The 18715-nt window shown below is 55.3% G+C and overlaps 1 protein-coding gene across 1 annotated transcript in view; it reads right to left on the reverse strand.

The window, feature by feature from the left end:
- The window catches only part of CMIP (c-Maf inducing protein), a 239426-nt gene that overhangs the window by 75416 nt on the left and 145295 nt on the right, over positions 1-18715 (reverse strand). The window contains exons 2-3 of the mRNA XM_081217235.1: positions 15865-15990; positions 4624-4674 (exon numbers count right to left, since the gene is read on the reverse strand). Coding sequence (XP_081073361.1) covers positions 4624-4674; positions 15865-15990 — 177 coding nt within the window. The remainder of the gene's footprint in view (positions 1-4623; positions 4675-15864; positions 15991-18715) is intronic.

Genomic DNA, 18715 nt, shown 5'->3' on the forward strand with positions numbered 1-18715 from the left:
CATCTTGGTTTTCAAGACTTCTGTGCAAGGGCCGAGGAACCCCTCTCAGGAAGGGAGAAGGCGTTTTTCAGAGCTGGAGGCACCAGAAGCGCCGGCTACACAAAGCGGGCGCTTTTTGGTACCTGGATTTTTCGGGGCTCCTTCGGGGGCACCTTATGCACGTGTCTCTTCCCAGCCAGGTACTCAGGGTCTGTGGTCCAGGCCCTTGTGCGCCCAGACGGGCCTGTCCTCACAGCTGTGAGCACCTGGGCCTCTCGGCTTGAACCTAGAAACAGGCCAGCCTCCTGACAGCGTTATAAGCACACACTGGACCCTCACAGCCTGCAGCACACTCTGGCTCTGTCACACAAACCAGGCCTGTCCCCTCCTGGCCTCGTGCACCCACACAGCCCTGTCCCCTCACAGCCTGACACACACGGGCAGGCCTGTCTCCCCAGGACGTGGCTTCCAAGGTGCATCTGAGTCAGAAATGAGGCCTCATTAACTCAGTACAACTGTTTATGCCTCCATCCCCCCAGGAACTGGCCTCAGGGGCCAAGCCACCCAAACCAAACAGGCCTGGCCTCCCCAGAGAGCCCCGAGGACAGCGCACCCTGCTCCAGGGCATCCTGGGAGGGGCTGACGCTGTGGTCCCACCGGTCCCACCCCCTTCCTGTCTGCTCCGGCCCCGGGCCTTCCCTGCACCTCCCTGACCAGTGCTGCCCAAGGGCGGGAGTCCAGGAGGAAAGGCAGAGATACCCGGAGAGAGGGAGAGGTAGGGAAGGGGGCCCGGGGGCCAGGATGTTGGGGGTCAAACCCCTGTCCCCCCTCTGGGGGCCTTGGGACCTTGGACAAGTGACTCCGATTCCCTCACATGCAAACGTCAACAACAGACCATTCAGTGAGCTGAGATGACGCACAAAATACAGAGCCCAGCGCGGAGGGAACGCTCCCGACGGCCTGTGGACGCACAAAGCTGAGCTGAGGCCACGAGAGCAGCAGGACCCCCAGGGTGCAGACAGGCATCAAGAGCATCACACAGGTGTGTTACTCAGACTCTGCCCTGTTCCACGTCACAACTTGAGGTAGATTCTAGAGCGGTGCTTCTCAAGTTTTTTTTCCATTATCATTCCCCTAAGGAGCCTTGTAAGATATCTGCCCCCGGCACCCCACCAATTTGCCCTGATCCCTTTGAAACTAAATTCTAGACGATAAGATTTTGTTGAGCAAGTTAAACTAGGAAGGCCACACACCACTGGAATAACTTAAGGTTTTTTAAGCCCCAAAATACCAATTTTGACCCCCTTGGAGGCAATATCACACCTGTGGAGAATGCCCTGGAGGTGTCAGTATAACTGGATAAAAACTCGATAAAGCAACAGGAACGCAGCATTTAAGAGCTAACATTGTAGGCTTCCCTGGTGGCGCAGTGGTTGAGAGTCCGCCTGCTGATGCAGGGGACACGGGTTCGTGCCCCAGTCCGGGAAGATCCCACATGCCGTGGAGCAGCTGGGCCCGTGAGCCATGGCCGCTGAACCTGCGCGTCTGGAGCCTGTGCTCCGCAATGGGAGGGGCCACAACAGTGAGAGGCCTGCGTACCGCAAAAAAAAAAAAAAGCGCTAACATTGTTTACAAGTAGAAAAAGTATTCTCTATGTGCGCTGCAGCTACAACAGGGACGTACACGTTGGTATAGGAGAAAAAGTGATAAACACAACATTTAGAAAATTTAAAAACTCAAGCTGAGGTTGTGGGATTTCTAAAGTCCTTAATTTTGATGTTCTATGGATTCCCCCCCCTTTTAGTTAAAGATAGAGAAAAGAAAAGGAAAGAAAAAGAAAAACCCCAAATGGTTGGTGGTAAATACAGAGGAGAGAGTAGCTGTATCAGGCAGGAGAAGCAGGACACATCCCGAGTGGGCTGAAAAGGCCAAAGCTCAGGATCAGGCACAGCTGGATCAAGCAGGAGAAAGGGCAGCTCCACAAATCTGTACTGAAATCCACTGTGTGACTATGGGCAAGTAACTAGACCTCTCTGAGCCTTGTCATTTGCTGAATGACAATGAACAGGAAAGCCCCTGGCCGTGCCTTGTATATTGTAGGTACTCAGTAACCACATATGGATCAATAAACACTTGCTAGAATCTATGCGGACCCCAAGATGAGTCGCCTATAGAACCAGGATTCGAATCTGGGTCTCAACACAACAGCAGGCAGTACGTCAAAAACACCTTATGTTCCTTTGCCATTTTACAAGGAAGGAGAGCACGCCTCCCTCCAATCTCATCAAAACCGAGTGGCAAAGAGCCACAGAAATGAAATCAGGTTGCTGATACTGAAATATCACTGCCACCTGGTGGCAGCGTACCTAAATTATGGGGGGGGGGGTGTCCAAAGGGAAAAACTGCCAGCATCTTACACATGCCTAAGACACAAGCAAATATCGAAACAGTGAGAACAAAGGTCACCATCCATCACCTGGCAAAAGGGCCACTCACTGCTGAGCATTTGCTGAGTCCTTGATATCCTGATCTGAGTTTCCTGGATGCTTGCTTTCTTTTCTTTTTAAAAATTCAACTGATTAGATTTAACAACCATACATAAACCAAACACCACCAAAATTGAGTGCAGATATCCAGGTCCTTATGAGAACTGCTAGAAGCCCAGGGATCCCCAGTTCTGTACTTGCTCAATCAACTGTCTGAACCCCACATGCAATCCTTGACGTCTGAATTTGAACATTTCAAGCCTGTCACTCTTAAATCATCCTTCTGGCTGTTACTGTCTCCCGAAATTTGGCTTTCTAGGCCCACCATCTTAGTCATCCCTTGTAGCTGCATAATATCCACACATTTCACAAGCACTGCCTTTTAGGTGTTCCCAGAGATTCCAGAAAATGGTTGAAGAAAATGTGGACCAGGGCAAGGAGGAAAGCAGAGCTCTGTGAAATCCACTAAAGACCACCTCTTCCTTGACACTGATCTCAGCCACCTTTTCAAAGAGGCATTTCCCCAAACTGTCAAGTAGGCAGTATGTCTCCAAGTACTTCCTGCCCCACCCTGAGCTAAGAAAAAGCAAAGCAATCACTTACTGAGGACTCACAAGGAAAACACGCATGAACAACAGAAGAGGGAAGCCTCTAAGTAACCCCTGTCCGTGGTAGTGAAGTGGCCTCTTCCTGCAGGACCACCACTGCACCATGCCTCTATTCCTCTCTCCCTCTCGACTGCTCTGGTATTTACCTCCCAGGTGGCCCCTGGCAGGTCCTGACGTATGTCCTGCCTGTCCCGGGACACACCTGGCCGCAGACAGCCAGGCCTTAGGGACGATGTCCCTGCAGAAATCAAGCTCTCAGCAGCACCTGCAGACTCTGAGCAGGCATGTGCCACGTGCCTGCTTAGCTGTTACCCGGGGCCTTCTGCCTGAGACCAGAAACCCCCAGGAACGGCAAAGACCTGGGCCTGAACACTGCCCCAGGCCCTTACCAGCTATGGGAGTTGGGCTCCGGTCTGGCCTCACCTTCCCTGCACAAAAAATGGGAGCAATGATAACAAGCCGCCTTACGAGGCTGCCGCAAGGGTGAAATAAGCGTGATGGGCCAGCCTCATGTTCCAGGCACACAGTAGGTGCTCAGTAAATGCCAGTCCTTTCCCTTTGCGGCCCCAACTTGGAGACTCGCGTTCAGCCTCTGAGATGGACACACTGGCCAAAGGAGAGGACCTGCAGCTGTCGGGGAAGGAGGGGCGTGGCCCGCTTTGGGACCAGGAATGTAATTTTCCGGGGTTGTATTTCTGTCCTCCGCCCAGCTGTGACGAGAGCCCCTCCAGAGGCACGAGAAGAATTCTAAGTGTCCCTTTGGTCATCCCAACACGGCACATGGTCTCAAACCCTGTCCAGGGCCAGCTGCTCATCCCCCACCGCGCTCCAGATTACAGTAAGGATGACAGCTCACGACAGGCACCGGTCATCCTAGCCATACCCTGCTGGCTCTGCGAGCCCGTAGGCCTGTCACGCCTTGTTCTAAACTAAAAGGTCAGAAGGCAGGAGAGACAGGGGGGCAGGGCGCGAGGGTCCTGAGCCACGGAGCAGAACGTGGACTCCCCAGGGGCCTGGGAGGACCCTTCTCATAAATCTGGCCCCTGGGTCTTGAACATGACCAGTCGGGAACTAATTCACCGTGTTTATTAGAAGGCCGGGGACCATCCTATGCAGAGCTAGAAGTGGGAAATTAGGCCAAAGGAAGTGAAGCCTCTGGAAATACGGTTGGGCTTCTGCATCTCTGATAAATTTACCTCTGCTGGCTCCTTCGGAAGTTACTTTCAACCCATCACCTTGAGCCCCTCAAGTGCTGCCTGCCCGAGCCCCTCAAATGAGGCCCTGTTCTGAGATCAAGCAGTTCTTTGATCCTTTCGGAAGCAGGCACCACACGATAAGGCTCCTGGGCAAAGTCAAGGGCCAACCGGGCAGGAGCACAGTTTCACCATCGCAACGGGGAAAGGCATCAACCATCCAAGAGGGAGGTGGGGGGCTTCCACACAGTGGAGCCAAGCTCCTGGGCTGAGCCTCCTAGAAGGCAGGAGACCTCTGCCCTCACGTCTCTGGGTGGCAGACCAGCTCCTCCAACAAGCAAGCGAGTCAAGACTTACCTTCCACTGCAGAGAATGGAACCACTGGTCTCGCAGGTAGCTGTTGGCAGCCTACAACGAGAAGAACAGGACAGCGAGGTCAAGTCACTGGCTTGCATCATTTCAGAGCATTTTACAGGCCAGCATGAGAGCCCCAGCCTGCTCTGTCCTGCAGGCTCTGCCCTGTGACCCTGAAGAGCCTTCTGAGGCATGCACCAAGCTGAACCCCTTGTGTGTAAAACCAAACTGGAAGTGGTCACCTGGGGGACTTGTCTGAAATAGACATTGCTGCCACCGGGCGCTTACTCTCCTGGGTAGACACTGGTGGCTGGAAGAGCTTTAACTGTACACATATCGTAACTCATCCGGGATCAGAGAAGGGGCCAGGATGAGTGGGGAAGAGGCGTGTGGGGAGATGATGATGATAATGGAGCTGCCTGGGAGCTCCCCAAGCCCTGCTCAAGGCACCGGGCCTTTGTTATCCCCGTAATCTGTCATCAGCCCTCACGACAGCCCTACGAGGTGGGCAACACTGCGTCTATTTCACAAAGGGAAAAACTGAGACCCGGAGCTCTCACGTCAACTGACCGCATTTAAACCCAGAGCCTGGCTTCCACGCCTGCGGGTGTAACCACCGCACCTCCTGCCAACTGCAGAAAGCCGTGGTAGAGAGCACCCAGCCTTGACCTCGGGCAGAACTACATTACAAAGCACCGTGCAGGGAGCCAGGCCTTCCTTGATCCACACCACACCAGTTCAGAGACTTGGGCCGCTCAGCCTCACGCCGCTCTCACCCCGAGTTCTAGCAGATTTGCTGATGGCAAAAGCAGTATTTACGGCACGTCTGACAGGCCCTAGACGGAGCACTAAGCCCCACGCGTGGACTGGCTCATCCAGTCCTCGTAAGTCAGTGCTGGGAAGCTGGCACTGTCAGCATCGTTATCTCTATGGTACAGATGAGGAAACTGAGGCTCGGGAGGTTAAACTCTCCCACGGACTCACAGGCAGTCGGTGTGGGGCAGGGCCTGAACCGGTGGTCTGACTCATGCTGAAACCACAGCGTGATGGCGTTTCAAGTTTGCTGCTGGCCACCCCCAAGGCAGACATGCAGCGTCTGTTCCCTGCCTGACCCCACAGCTCCCTGTTTCAAGTCGCCGTGACCCTGATGGGCAAGGGGCTCTGACAAGGCCAGAGCCTCGCCCCAAGCAGGAATGCCCATCTTCTTTTCCTGAGCCACACAGGTGTACACGTGCACGCACACACAGCGTGTGCAACTTGGGGTCACCCTCATTCAAGGAGATCCAGGTCTTGCAGATTACCTCCCCCGACTCCTGCCAGCTCATCGACGAAACATCAGCAGTTCGCCCAGGGCAGAGTCTGGGCAAATCTCTGGGCCGGAACAAATGAAGCAGTTCAGTGGCCTGTGCAGCCGGGAATCAGGCTCCCATGGGCAAAGCTCGGAGACTCATTCCAAACCCTGAACAGATCCACTCCAGCACCTGGAGGCAAGGTGCGTTTGTCTTTCTGCCCCGCGTGGGGAGCAGGCTGGGGGACACCGTCCATGGGATGCAGGAACGTCTGCAGCAGCTGAGTCTCCAGCAGACCTGGGTTCGAGCCCCCATCCTGCCATGGTCTAGCAGTGTGACCTGGAGAAAGTGCCCTGATGATGCAGAGCCCGTGATACCTGACAGGGGCAGCAGAGGCTGAAGCGGAGTCCACCACGGGGACCAGAAGCCCCCCCTCTGGAGGGTCCATGCCTGGGTCCCCTCCTGTCAGTGCTGGCCTAGCTGTGGTCTCATGACAATTCCTGTTCATTAGGGTGACAAAATACATCCCACACTCAGGAGTGGCGGTGCAAAGATACCAAGTGATGAGATAATCCATGTAAAATGCTTACTCAGCGCAGCGCCAGGCATGGGCAAACACTACCAACAGCAGGGTTCCCGTCGCAGCACGGCCAGTGCTGTGCTGATACATGCGTAACAACAGGCTCTCCTGGATAAAAAGCCCCGGTCACAGTGTGTGTGGACTTCCGTGAATGAGGGCACTTGGCTGATTCCACGCTACCAGGGGCCGTCCCTGGACCAGAGCTGAGAAGAGCTGACCCCGATCGGCTCTTGGGCGCTGGCACAAGCCAGTATGAGCTGGCTGCAACACGCTTCTGGTCCGCAACCGTTTGTCTGCTTTTTAACACACCGAGGTAGCCAGAGAGGGGGGAGGTGTGGTAGGTTGAATGAGGGGCTTCCAAAGACTGTCCATGTCCTCATACCCTGGGAATGTGTTACTTTAGGTGCAAAGGGACTTTGCAGATGTCATTAAGAACCCCGAGATGGGGAGATTATTCTGGATTCTCTGGATGAGCCAATGTCATCACAAGGGTCTATATAATAGACAGGCAGGAGGTCAGGGAGTCAGAGAGGGAAGTAGAGGTTGGAATGATGTGGCCATGAGCCCAGGGATGCAGGCGGGCTCTAGAAGCTGGAAATGGCAAGGAAATGGATTCTCCCCTAGAGTTTCAGAAGGAACCAGCCCTGTGCATACCTTGATTTTAGCCCAGTGGGACCCATGTTGGATTTGGCCCTTCAGAATGGTCAGATAACAAATTTGTGTTGTTTTTGCGGTAAGTGTGTGGTACTTTGCCATGGTGGCAGTAGGAAATGAATACAGGGATGCAGCATGGCCAGGTTGGTTTAGTGCTGACATGGGTCATTGCATTGGTTCTGAGGTTCCGCAGGGGCCCAGACAGGGCCCACAAGGTGTCACTGGCTGCACTGAAAGACCAAGTGAAGACAAAAAGGAAGAGAGAGGAGACAGCAGGGGAGAGGGAAGTGGAGAAGGAACGGGGGAAGGAGACCCATGTTCTCCCTCTTCTGCGCCCACTGGCCAACCCACCATGCTGCCCTGCCAACACGAGTGACCCGTGTGTGACCCTTGTGTGACCATCACTGTATCCCCAGGGCCTGGGGCATGAGGTGCCCAAGAGAGACCTGCTGAAGGAATGAACAAATGAATGAACGAGAGGCCTGTAAACTCCCTGAGGGCAGGGTCTCATTTCCAAATCCCTCACTCTGATTAGCATGGCCAGTAGTACCATCAGGGCTGGTTGCGCAAGAACGAATGAACACAAACAATGCAAGAAACAGGAGGGCAATGGTAGTAAGTGGTGGATGGTGACTCCTTTCTCTGCCTTGGCAATCCAATCCAACACAGACCAGTCTTCCCCACAACCAGGCCCAGCCCTTCCCATTCTGGGGCCTCTCCAGTGTGAGTCCCTGTTAAAGATCTTTTTGGTTTTTTTTGGCCATGCCATGTGGCTTGTGGGATCTCAGTTCCCCGATCAGGGATTGAACTCAGGCCATGGCAGTGAAAGCCCAGAACCCTAACCTAGGCCTAGGCCAGCAGGGGACTAAAGATCTTTAAATGGGCCGCCTGGCCCCTCCCTTGGCCATGTGTGAGCAGGTGATCTGACTGGGCAATCAGAAGCTCCTGCTGGGACTTCGGGTCTCAAGGAAGTGGTGTCAAGATGGCGGGTTGGGGGTGACAATTCCTTATGAAGCAAGGGCTGCGTCTTCCTTTAAAGATGGTTACTGGGCTGGGACACGGTGCCCCCACCAGCCTCGGCTCCAGTCTACTTTCTAAGCCTGCTCTCCAGGACCCCGCCAGTCCTTCTAGTATATTTCCCTTCCTGCTTGCGACAGCCTGAGTCCATCTCTGCTGCTTGCGTCTTAGACTCCTGACGGATCCCCACGGCCCCGCCGGATCCGTTTTTCCCTGCAGCTGTGTCTCCAGAAGGAGCCAGCCAGCTCCCAGAGACACAGCTTCTCCCAGTTACACTGTGAGCCCTCCTGGCACCACCAGGTCCCAGGGCTCACACACCAGATGGTTCTGGCCCTACCCAGAGCTCAGTCAATGTGCCCAGCTCGCTGCTGAGCAGGGACAGCTCCAGAGATTTCCTCTCCTGCCCCGTGTCCGGTCCAGCCTTGTCCTGGTCTCACTTGGGTCTGTGTGCCCCGCCTTTCACAGCTGTCTCACTGTCTGGGGGGGAGGAGGATTTCTTCAGGGACATCAACCACCATCTCACCTGCCCTTTGTCATCTCCCCTCTCAGCCTAACCTTTCAGGCAGGACAACCTGAGTTTTCCAAGTCTTTGCTCATGTGGGAGAGTGCGTGCAAACTCCCATCTCACAGATGAGGAAATCGAGCCTCAGAGCAGGTGGAGGGCCCTGCGGCCCACGCAGGAGTCCGACCCGGCCCTGCCCTGACCACACCATCACCCCCATGCCCACCGTTCTTCGAAGGCACTCGCCCACTTTTCTCTACTTTTGAAACCCCTTGCCCTCCCCGAGGCCCTGGCCAGGCCCACCCTCCCTCCCCTGCTTCCCAGCTCTTAGAGCCCTCACCCTCCCCACGCCCCCTGCCGGTTATCTGTCCTGCCCACAGGATTAGGAAAGGAGGCAGGATCCAGTGGGATTAACTGCCGCCTCCGCAGTGAGCCTGGTGTTAAAAAGTCCGCTGAGTGAATTAATTTCAGGCGAGGCAAAGCACAAGAAGCCTTGTGACGCCACCCAGCTTCCCGAGCCGCCTTCCCTGGGAGGTAGAGACACCCCATGTCTCCCGTCCACCCGCGGGCTCATCCCTTCCAACTCCACTGGGAGGGGAGGCGGCCACAGTCCCCTCTTCCGCTGCAGGCTCGCTGCACTTTGGAGGAAGACAGAGGCCTTGGCCGTGTTCGTCCACTGTAACAAATGGCTCTTTGATTCAGAGGCTCAAAGGGATTTGAAGGATCACCCAGACCAGGGCTACTCAGTCTTTTGGGGGTTTATGGGAACCTGAAACCCTTTGAGAGCCTGAAAGAAGCTGTGGACTCGCACCCAAGTAACGTACACATGTGTACAACCCACACCCCCCCCCCACACACACACAACTGTGCAAGCAGTTTCAGGACACACCACGGACCAAAGGGTAAGGATCCGACTCTGACCCAAACTTTTCCTCTCCAGCCTTGTTTCTGATGGGGAAACCAAGACCCAGACTTGCTGTGGCCTCATCCGTGTCTTCCCCCAACGTCTCCAGCTCTCCTTCGGGCACGCGGTAGGAATGCACAGCCATGAGACTTGTGTCACTTCCGGTGGAAGCCTTGACGAGCCAGCGCACCACTGAGTAGGTCCCTTCCCCCTGCCCTGCTGACCAGAAAGACTGCAGGTGGAGCGTGCTCCCAGCAGACCCATGATGGACATGCAGCACGAGTGAGAAATAATCCTTTGCTGTTTGAAGCCACTTAGAATTCGGGGCTGCTTGTCACTGCAGGATAACCTAGCACAACCTGGCTTGCTTTGTTTTAGTCTGGCTTTCACACGGTGTGTACAACCCACGAGGAATGCTCTCCCTTCACCCCCTCCCTCAACGCCTGCTGAACTGTTTACCTTTCGTGTCTCACCTGAAATGTCAATTCTCTGGAATGCCTGTCTGAGTGGTGGTTCCCCCTCGCCACCCTTGACCACATCAGGTGATGACGCCTCATTGAACAGATCACACTGCCCTGTAATCGCCTGTCTCGTTCTTCTTTCTTTCCAGCCTGTGGGCCCTGTGAGGTCGGGGACCATGTCTGACTTATTCAACACTGTGTCCATAAAACTCAGATAAATGTTTGTCAAGTGCAAGTTTGGCTGACTTGTTGAATGAATGAATGATTGGATGGATACATGGATAAATGGATAGGTGGATGGACAGGCGGGTGAACAGACTGATGGATAAATGGATGGGTAGGTGAATAGATGGCTGGCTGGCTGAAGCATCAGTATACCCATTCTGTTCACTGAAGAACATTTCATGTGCAGTAAACTTCAAAAGACCTGTCCAGCCTTGATACCCTCTCTTCCCCATGTCATAGTTGACTAGGGCTCTAGAAATAATCACGGCAGTCTTTTCCTGAACACCTACTGTGCACCAGGCATAGTGTTTAAGGATTTTACGCGTAATACCGCTGATCCTCACAGCACCCAAGGAGACAGGTATCATGGGTCCGGTTTCCAGATAAATTGCAGGCCCAGAGAGGTTATCCTGCTGCCCAAGTTTACAAAGGTAGAGAGAGCATGGTAGAGCTGGGCTGGGCCTCTGGTTGGCTGTGGAGCCCACAGCCTACTCTCTCTAGGCTCCCCGGAATTGGGCTGGGGGATCCAAAAGCACCGTGCTGATGAACGGGAAGGCTCCAGTCACCAGGAGGCCCCACACCGCAAACAAGAGGGTAGGCCAGAAGTGTCCTCCAGAAGAGGGGAGGCGACCTGTGGTGTGGCCACTGCATCCTCACAGCTGCGTCCCCTCTCGATGACGGAACCAGAGAGGATGCGACATCCCACAGGGGATGGGTTCTCCTGCTCCTTCCTTTGGCTTGTCTAGTTTCGAAGAAGGATAGGGGCTGCTGAGGGACGTCCGGAATCCCAGCACAGGCATCTCTAAGTGCCTTCCAGGGGAATGGAGAGCGGACTGGGCTGTGCCCGGCCTGGGGAACAGAGTGAGTTTCTGCCGAGTCACCACACTGACGTGGGAAGGGGCTGAGCCTGGATGACCCGGCCCCACGGGACACAGGGCCCAGGTCCGAGTCCTGAGGGTCACTCAGCGGAGCCTGGATCCAAGCCTGGGAAAGACCCCTGGAAGCAGGCAGGCCTGCTCGGGCAGGCGCCGACCTCTCCTAGTGATAAATCTTTCGAATACCGAAAGGGCCTCGTTCCAGGCAAATTCTGCCTAATTTCCTCTTCGAAAGTTGCCAAGTTCTCCCTCATTGTTGTATTGTCTCGAGAGGTGAGAAAAACAGCCAAGGGTGCACCGTGGGTGGGTGAGCGTTCCCAGGTTCGCCTTCCCCGGCCCAACTTCTTAGGGAAAAAACAGCACGTGCTTTTCAGGCCGGAAAGGTCTTTCTCTCTGGCTTCCAGTAAGAAGGGCACCCGCCCTGTCCCTGCCCCTGCTGCCAGCGCTTGGGATCAACAGTTGCCTGGCCTCCTGAGGGGCTTTCGGGAATGTCAGTGAGAAGCGCGGGTCTTGGAAACCATTCCAGAAAGCAGCAGCAGCAGAAGCTCGCGGGAAAGGGGGGGGGCGGGCGGGTCCCCTTGCTCTTGTCCCGCCCAAAAGCTTGTTTTTCGAACAGTGGCCTCTGTCCGCTTCTCATCAATGGGTGGAAACCCATCTGGGAGGCAGAACTCCCCGGAAGATGATCTGCCGCCACCCGGTTCTTTAATCCCCGCTCCCCGACCCCGCAGGCCTGCGACGAGCACCCCGCAGGATGCTTTCACGGCACTGTTTATGTACTCGTGGAGATACTCCTCAGGGTGAAATGCCAGCCGAAAGGGCATTAAGGGAAGAAGGAAGATAAATAGGTCCTTTCTGCACCCGGGGAATCTAATAACATGGCATTAGGGAGCTCACGCTGAAATACCACAAAGCATCCAGAAACACACCGACTGGACCCAGGCTGGAAGAAGGCTGGCGCCTTTGCCTGGTGACTCGACCTGCTGGCATGTTGCTCGTTGTCTCTGAGCAGAGTGGGGGAGGCATGTCCGCCTGAGAGCGTTTCTTAACCTTCCTTGAACTCAGATGGGTTAGTTCCCAGGGGTCTGAGTGAGGTACCGAGTCAAATTCTCATAAAGCAGCTGTGTAAGGACGTTGTGGGTAGAGGGGCAGGGAGAGGGGAGGGAGTGTTAAGTCCAGACCCACAGAGAGAAGGGCTCAGGTGGAGACAGAGGCCTGGAGAAAGACACCAGAGGAAAAGAAACTGCCAGAGAAGCAGAGAGTGAGGTATATCAAGAGATAGAGACGGGGAGGGGAGGGGAGAGATGGAGAAAGACGTGTCAAAGAGAGACAGAGGGAAACAGACATACATGGATACGGAGAACCTGAACGAGACAGAGAGACCGGGCACGCTAGGGCAAGGACCCCTGTGACCCCCAGACATCACCCCTACATAGAGAACAGCTGCGTCACACGCAGCAGGATGGAACCCTACTCAGGGACGCAGGAATGCTGGAATCCTACGGATCCCCCCCTGCATTCTGAGGCTATTTCCCATGGCGGGAGCGGTGCACGGAGCACGGGGTCAAAATGAAAAGTTCTGGGGTCATATCCTTTGTGTGATGATGGAAACGTTCTCCATCTGTACAACAGCAGCCACGGGCCACACGTGGGTCCTGAGCACTCGGAACATGGCTAGGGGCCTGAGAAACTGCCTTCTTGATTTATGAACTTAAATTTAAGTGCAAACAACGCTGTGTGGCCAGTGGCTGATGTAGGGACAGCGTGGTTCACGGCACCTTCACCCTCTGCTGACCAGGAGCACCCAGATGAGGTGTGGCTTTGCCCCCCGAGCACACCTGGCTGCTTCGCGGTCCTCCCCCTCCCGCCCCCCACCGGAGCAGGGAAGGCTGCTCCGACACGCCACTGCTCTGGCTCCTGTCACGGGACTCGGGACCAAGCCAAAGCAGAGGATCCCACCGACCGTCCCAAGAGCATGGGAGGGACGCCCTGCCTGCCACCTCCGGGCACCACCCTGGGCCCCACAGGACCCCTACCCCGGGCTGCCCCATAACTATACGGACCCCCCAGTCTGGAGCCCATCTCCAAGATGACTCGAACCCGCTTACATAACAAGACGGCCACACGCCACCCATGAATCACAGGAGGGAGAGGAGGAGGGTGACGACAAGAAGGAAGGAAGGTAGAAGCGAAGGAAATGACAGCGAGGGAGAGACCGAGGAGGCAGGGGCAGGGCTGCACCCACCTGGGCCTCCCCGGGGGACGGGCGGGCGGAGGCTGCGTGCGCTTCCCGCCCTGGCTCCCGCAGGCCCCCCTCCTCCTCCAGCCTCCAGCGCCCGGGCTGTGACGGCTGCACTGCCCACTGGAGCAGGGGGCCGGCAAGACGGGGGTGCGGAGCAGCCGCAGGCCCGCCCGCCCACCGTTAACACGTCAGGGGGAGCTCTGACGTGAGGCCACCACGGGACACAGCCCCAGCCGGGCGAGTCATCACAGCCGGACCACGGCCACCGCCGGGATTAAAGGGACATTCTGGCGCTGCCCGGTGACCTGCATCCTCCAAGCCGCACTGCCCCCTGTCCCCGGGGCAAGTGATGCTCAGGTCCTCCTTGGGGGTAGGCTGCCCCTCCAGCCCCCAAAGCAATGAGGCCACCCAGCTGCCTCGACCAGGGGAGCGACCATCACACCCAGGGAGCTGGGGGCTCGGGGCCCTCCCTCCTCCAGCTGGGCTCTCTCAAGGTTTCCCTCCATCTTGCCTGCCCGTGGCACTCACGGATCCAGCACCCTCTGCCCTGCAAACAGACTGATCCCTCTACTGGGCCACCACCTCTTAGGAGCTTTCGGCGACTCCCTACGGCCCTCAGAATAACACTGTGGCTTCTCCACTCAGCTAACAAGACCTGTATGATCTGGCTGCGACCCAACAACTCTGGACGCGTGGGCAAGGCCCTGCATCCGCCTCCCCCTCTTCTCCACGGCAGCGAATGCTCCCTCCGCCACATTCACGCTTTATACCCCCTTTTCCCTCTGCCTGGAGTGTGTGGACCCCCATCCTGGCCCATTCCTACTCACCCCTCTACACCCAGATCTAATATCGCCATCCCGGGGGGAGCCTTCTTTGGTACCCCTAGGCCCAGTGAGTCACTCCCTGCAATGGGCTCCCCCAGTCCTCGGGGACAGGCCTCTCTTTCAGTCGCTACCTCTGCAGTCATTTGTTTATGGTTCTGTCTCCCCGAGGGGGCCCAGGAGCTCTTCGGGCCGAGGGGCTGACTCACCTCCCCACCCCCAGCCCTAGCACATGCTCTGTGCTTCAAACTGTAGAGAGTGAGAGATTTAAGAAGAAAACAGACAGGCAGGTGTGGCTCTGGTGTTTTCCAAGAGACATCAGTGAATGACGGGGTTTTCCTAAAGGATGTTTAGCTGTTACACGTGGCTTCTGGGGCTCGGCATTCCTCAGAGGCCAAACTGTGTGCCTCTTGGCTCCAATGTTGTTAGACAATCCAGTGGCCACTTTTCCAACAAGTTTTAGGGGGCATCTCTTTGGGCTCAAAGCAGGTCTCCCCGGACTGACAGAGTTAGAAAACGTTCCTAGAAGAAAGCCCAAGGCAGACCATCCTCCCAATGATAAGAGAGTACATTCTCTCGGGACGAGGAGTCTCTGACTTGGGGTCCCTGTTGGAAACTGGGGCGGCACTCCCTGAAATGATACAGAACGTGTCACATGCATGTACTGCAGCAGCCGTGTTATTATTTCTGCCACAATTCCTTTCTTGGTGGACCCACCTCTCCCCTCCCATGAGGTCTACACAGCTGCCAGTGTAAAGGTGGGCGTGTAACGCAGGGCAGGGCATCCCCTGGGGTGAATCGGATAATAGCACGGTGAATCAGAATCTTCCATGAGATTTTATAGAAAGATACTGAAAGGAAAATGCGTTCTCACATGTTTTTAAGAATTACAAGCTCCAAGAATGTAGTTTGAGGCTGTCAGAAGTCCATCTTTCCCACCACATGGAGAGCCTCTGCCTGATAATGAACCAGCACACAGAAGCAAAGCCAGGAGATAGAGAGAGACTGAATATTAATGATAGCATTTGACCCCTGGGTCCAGCTATGCCTGAAGTCCTCTCTTAGACTTCCAGTTACTTTAATACAGTTACAGCATCAAATTCTCTTTTTGCTTCAGGTCATTTGAATAACGTTTGCATCATAGCCAACCAACAGTCTTGATCAATACACACAAAATGCACCCTTTTCCAAGGAGATGGCTCTCATTTCCATCAGAGTCTCAAAAGACTGAGATCAATGAGAAGTAAGAAACCTCCTCACTTGAAGTACAGCAAAAGGTAGCATCTGTTGCTTACTTGCTTTCTACAGCCTTTTAAAGCCTGTGTCTGTGTGCCTCAGTTTCCTCATCTGTAAAATGGAGATCAGAAAACCTCAGTTTCCTCATCTGTAAAGTGAAGATCAGAAAACCTATTTTTTGGCTTTGTTAAGAGCAATAAAAACACAACATGGAAAGCTCCTAGATGGTGGCACGTATACAGTAGGAGCTCAATCTGCACGCACTCCTTCGTCTCCCACAGTGAGCCCCAATTTACACCTTTCTTGTACTTGGAGGAAAAAAACATCCTAAGTTAAACAACCTTTCCTCTTAATAGTTGGCTGTCTCCCTCCGAGGGATAAGAGGAGGGCAAGTGAGTGGGGATGGAGCAGAAACTGCTTGTTCATGTCTATTTATCCTACCTGCAGTAGGACAGTTCCCCCAGGAATTGTAAGCTGTAAACAGTACTTCGGGGCATTCTCCCAGGACAGCAGCTGAACGTCTTCAATGGCGCTGTAGGAGACTGAGTTTTCCATGTACCCAGTTGGCTGCAACAAAAAAAGAAAAAGCAAAGACACACATTGGTTACAAGATCAGGCACAATATCTGCACTGGAAAACATCCTCACTCTAGCAACAAGCAAACTGAGAGGGTACAGACACTTGGCAACTCTGGGGACCAAAGGACTCCATCTTTCGTAGCTGGCAGCATCCAGCTGGAGGGGAGGGGCCATGGTGGACACCTGCCCATGTGTTGGGACGTGCAGACTGGGGGCACTTTGAGGGCAAGGCCTGTGCATTGTTCCTCTGGACTTCTGCGGGGCCCAGCACAGCCGGAGCCTGGACCCCTCCATCCCTCACCATGTCCAAGCCACCACCCTCTCCTGCCCAGAAAGTAGTCATAGCCCACCCCCCACCACTGGACTCCCTGCCTCAGCTGCCCCTACAGATATGCGTCCTCCACTTGGCACTCGGGGCCGTGTTCCAAGTCAGCAAACTCGATCCCTCTGCCCGCCTGCTCAGCAGCCTTCAGTGGCTCCCAGTGGTCCAACCACATATGCCACAGTCCCATCCACCACCGACGGGCCCCGCAGGAATGGTCTCGCATCCTCCTCCAGCCCCACCCCCTTCGTCTCTCTCCCTTTCCGAGCACCCACACGCAGACACAGGCCTGCTGACAGCATGGCAAACTCAGGCTACTTCTTGTCCCCAAAAGGCTGTGGTCCCCGCGACCCACCCCTGGCATCCCCTCTTCTACTCTCCAGACCCCATAACCCACCTGGTCGCATCCCTCCCTGTGCCCTACGTGCCTACCACGCCCGTATTTTTTTTTTTTTGACGTGGACCATTTTTAAAGACTTTATTGAATTTGTTACAATATTGCTTCAGTTGTACGTTTTGGTTTTTTGGCCGCGAGGCGAGGCAAGTGGGATCTTAGCTCCCTGATCAGGGATTGAACCCAAGCCCCCTGCAGTGGAAGCACGGAGCCTTAACCACCGGACCACCAGGGAAGTCTCGACCATACCCGTTTTAATTACTGTGGACCTATGCGTTATCTGTCTGCTGTCTGCCTCCTTAGCCAGGCTGCAGCTCCGTGAGGTCAGGCCAGTGTCTGTCTTGGTCCCTGCTCTCTCTCCCCAGTGCCTGGCACGTGGCAAGGGCTCCATCATTTGTGCGGAAAGGGAGAATGATAAGGGCTATCATGGGTGAATGCTGGGGTAAGGGTGGGGCAAGAGACATTCACAGCCACTCACGGCTGAGTGAGTTCCGCTGTCACGGGGAGAAGGCGCTAGGCGCCAGGGGGATGCGCTGGCCACCGGGAACCAGCAGTGTCCTTGTCACTCTGGCCCCAGGAAGCCAGGCTTCGGCAGCATCAGAGGTGAGTGCAACACAGCTGAGAAGAGTAACAGCTAACGTCTCCTACGCTCTGACAAAGGCCGCGCACTCCCCAAGCACATGGCGAGTGCTATCTCCTTTAATCCTCACAACGGTCCCAAGAGCCATCCCCACTGCACAGATGAGGAAGCTGACACTCAGCAGGTCATGTGACTTGCCCAAAGTCACCCAGCTGGGAAGAGGCGTGGCCAAGCTTGAACTCAGCTGCTGACTCAGGGATCTCTGCCCGGACCACTAAGCTGTGATACAAGCAATTTAAAATCTGTGGCCCAACAAGTGAATTTTACCCTGAGGATTGAGGACCTCCACGAGGTTTTTTATTTTCAATTTCTGTCTGCCAAAGCTGAGGTACGGCGGTCGTGGCGGTGGAGGAGAAAAGGTTGAGGGCTTAAGCTGCCTCAAATCTCCCTGATACGATCAGTTACATGCTCAGGAAGTAAGAGTAAACTGACCAGTCGGTTTGTTCATTCATTCATTCACTCGTTCATGCATCCGACAGATATTTATTGAGCACCGGTTACGTTCCAGGCCCCGTGCTGACTGCTGGGGATACAGCAGTGAACAAGACAGAAGCGCAGTGGGGCTAAGAGACAACAAACAGACAAAATATCCAAATAAGTAAACGATTGGAGAGTGGCCAAGTGCTGCACCAAAAATCAAGATAGGGTGTGGTGACAGGTGGCAGAGAGCTGGAGCACCGTGGAATGACGGTGGGGAAGCGCGTCGCAGGCCCATGGCCTGTGCAAAGGCCCAGGGGTGGGAACAAGCTGGGAGTGCTCAGGGAGGAGCAAAGGCCAAAGGGAGGGAGGGCGGGTACGAACGGTCTTGAAGAGATGGGCAGGCCATCCCTGGAGGGACCGGAAGGCCCAGTGGGATTCCGGGGATGGTTGCCCATGGGGTGGGCGTAGCATCACTGGGACTGCTGCATGGAGACAGTTGGCGGAAGCAGGGAACAGCCTAGAGGCTCCTGCATGGGTCCAGATGAGCCATGAGGCTGCTGACACCCAGGCAGGGCGGGGCTGAGGCAGCCAAGTCCATCTAGCCCCTCTCACCAGTGCATGGGCCACCCCTCGGCACCAGCCCAGGCAGCCTGTGTGTCCAACCAAGATGGCTTATCAGTGCACCCCAAAGGCAGACACGTGGGCTCCCCTTGGCCCTTCTGCCCTATTCCACATCCCCTGCGCTGGCACGTTCTCAATCTTCTGCAGTACATGACTCAGCCTCAACAGCACGTCTTGTCCTGAGAACACCAGCGATACCAGGGGCCTGGCGGATTGGTGACTATGCTTGAGTTTCTTGCTGACTGTCTCCCCTGCTGGTGTCTCAGCACCACGAGAGCGAGAATTTTTACCTGCTCCGTTTCTTGTGCCTAATCCGC

This window comes from Mesoplodon bidens (assembly GCF_964165515.1).
Source record: "Mesoplodon bidens genome assembly, chromosome: 18".
NCBI classification, from domain to species: Eukaryota; Metazoa; Chordata; class Mammalia; order Artiodactyla; family Ziphiidae; genus Mesoplodon; species Mesoplodon bidens.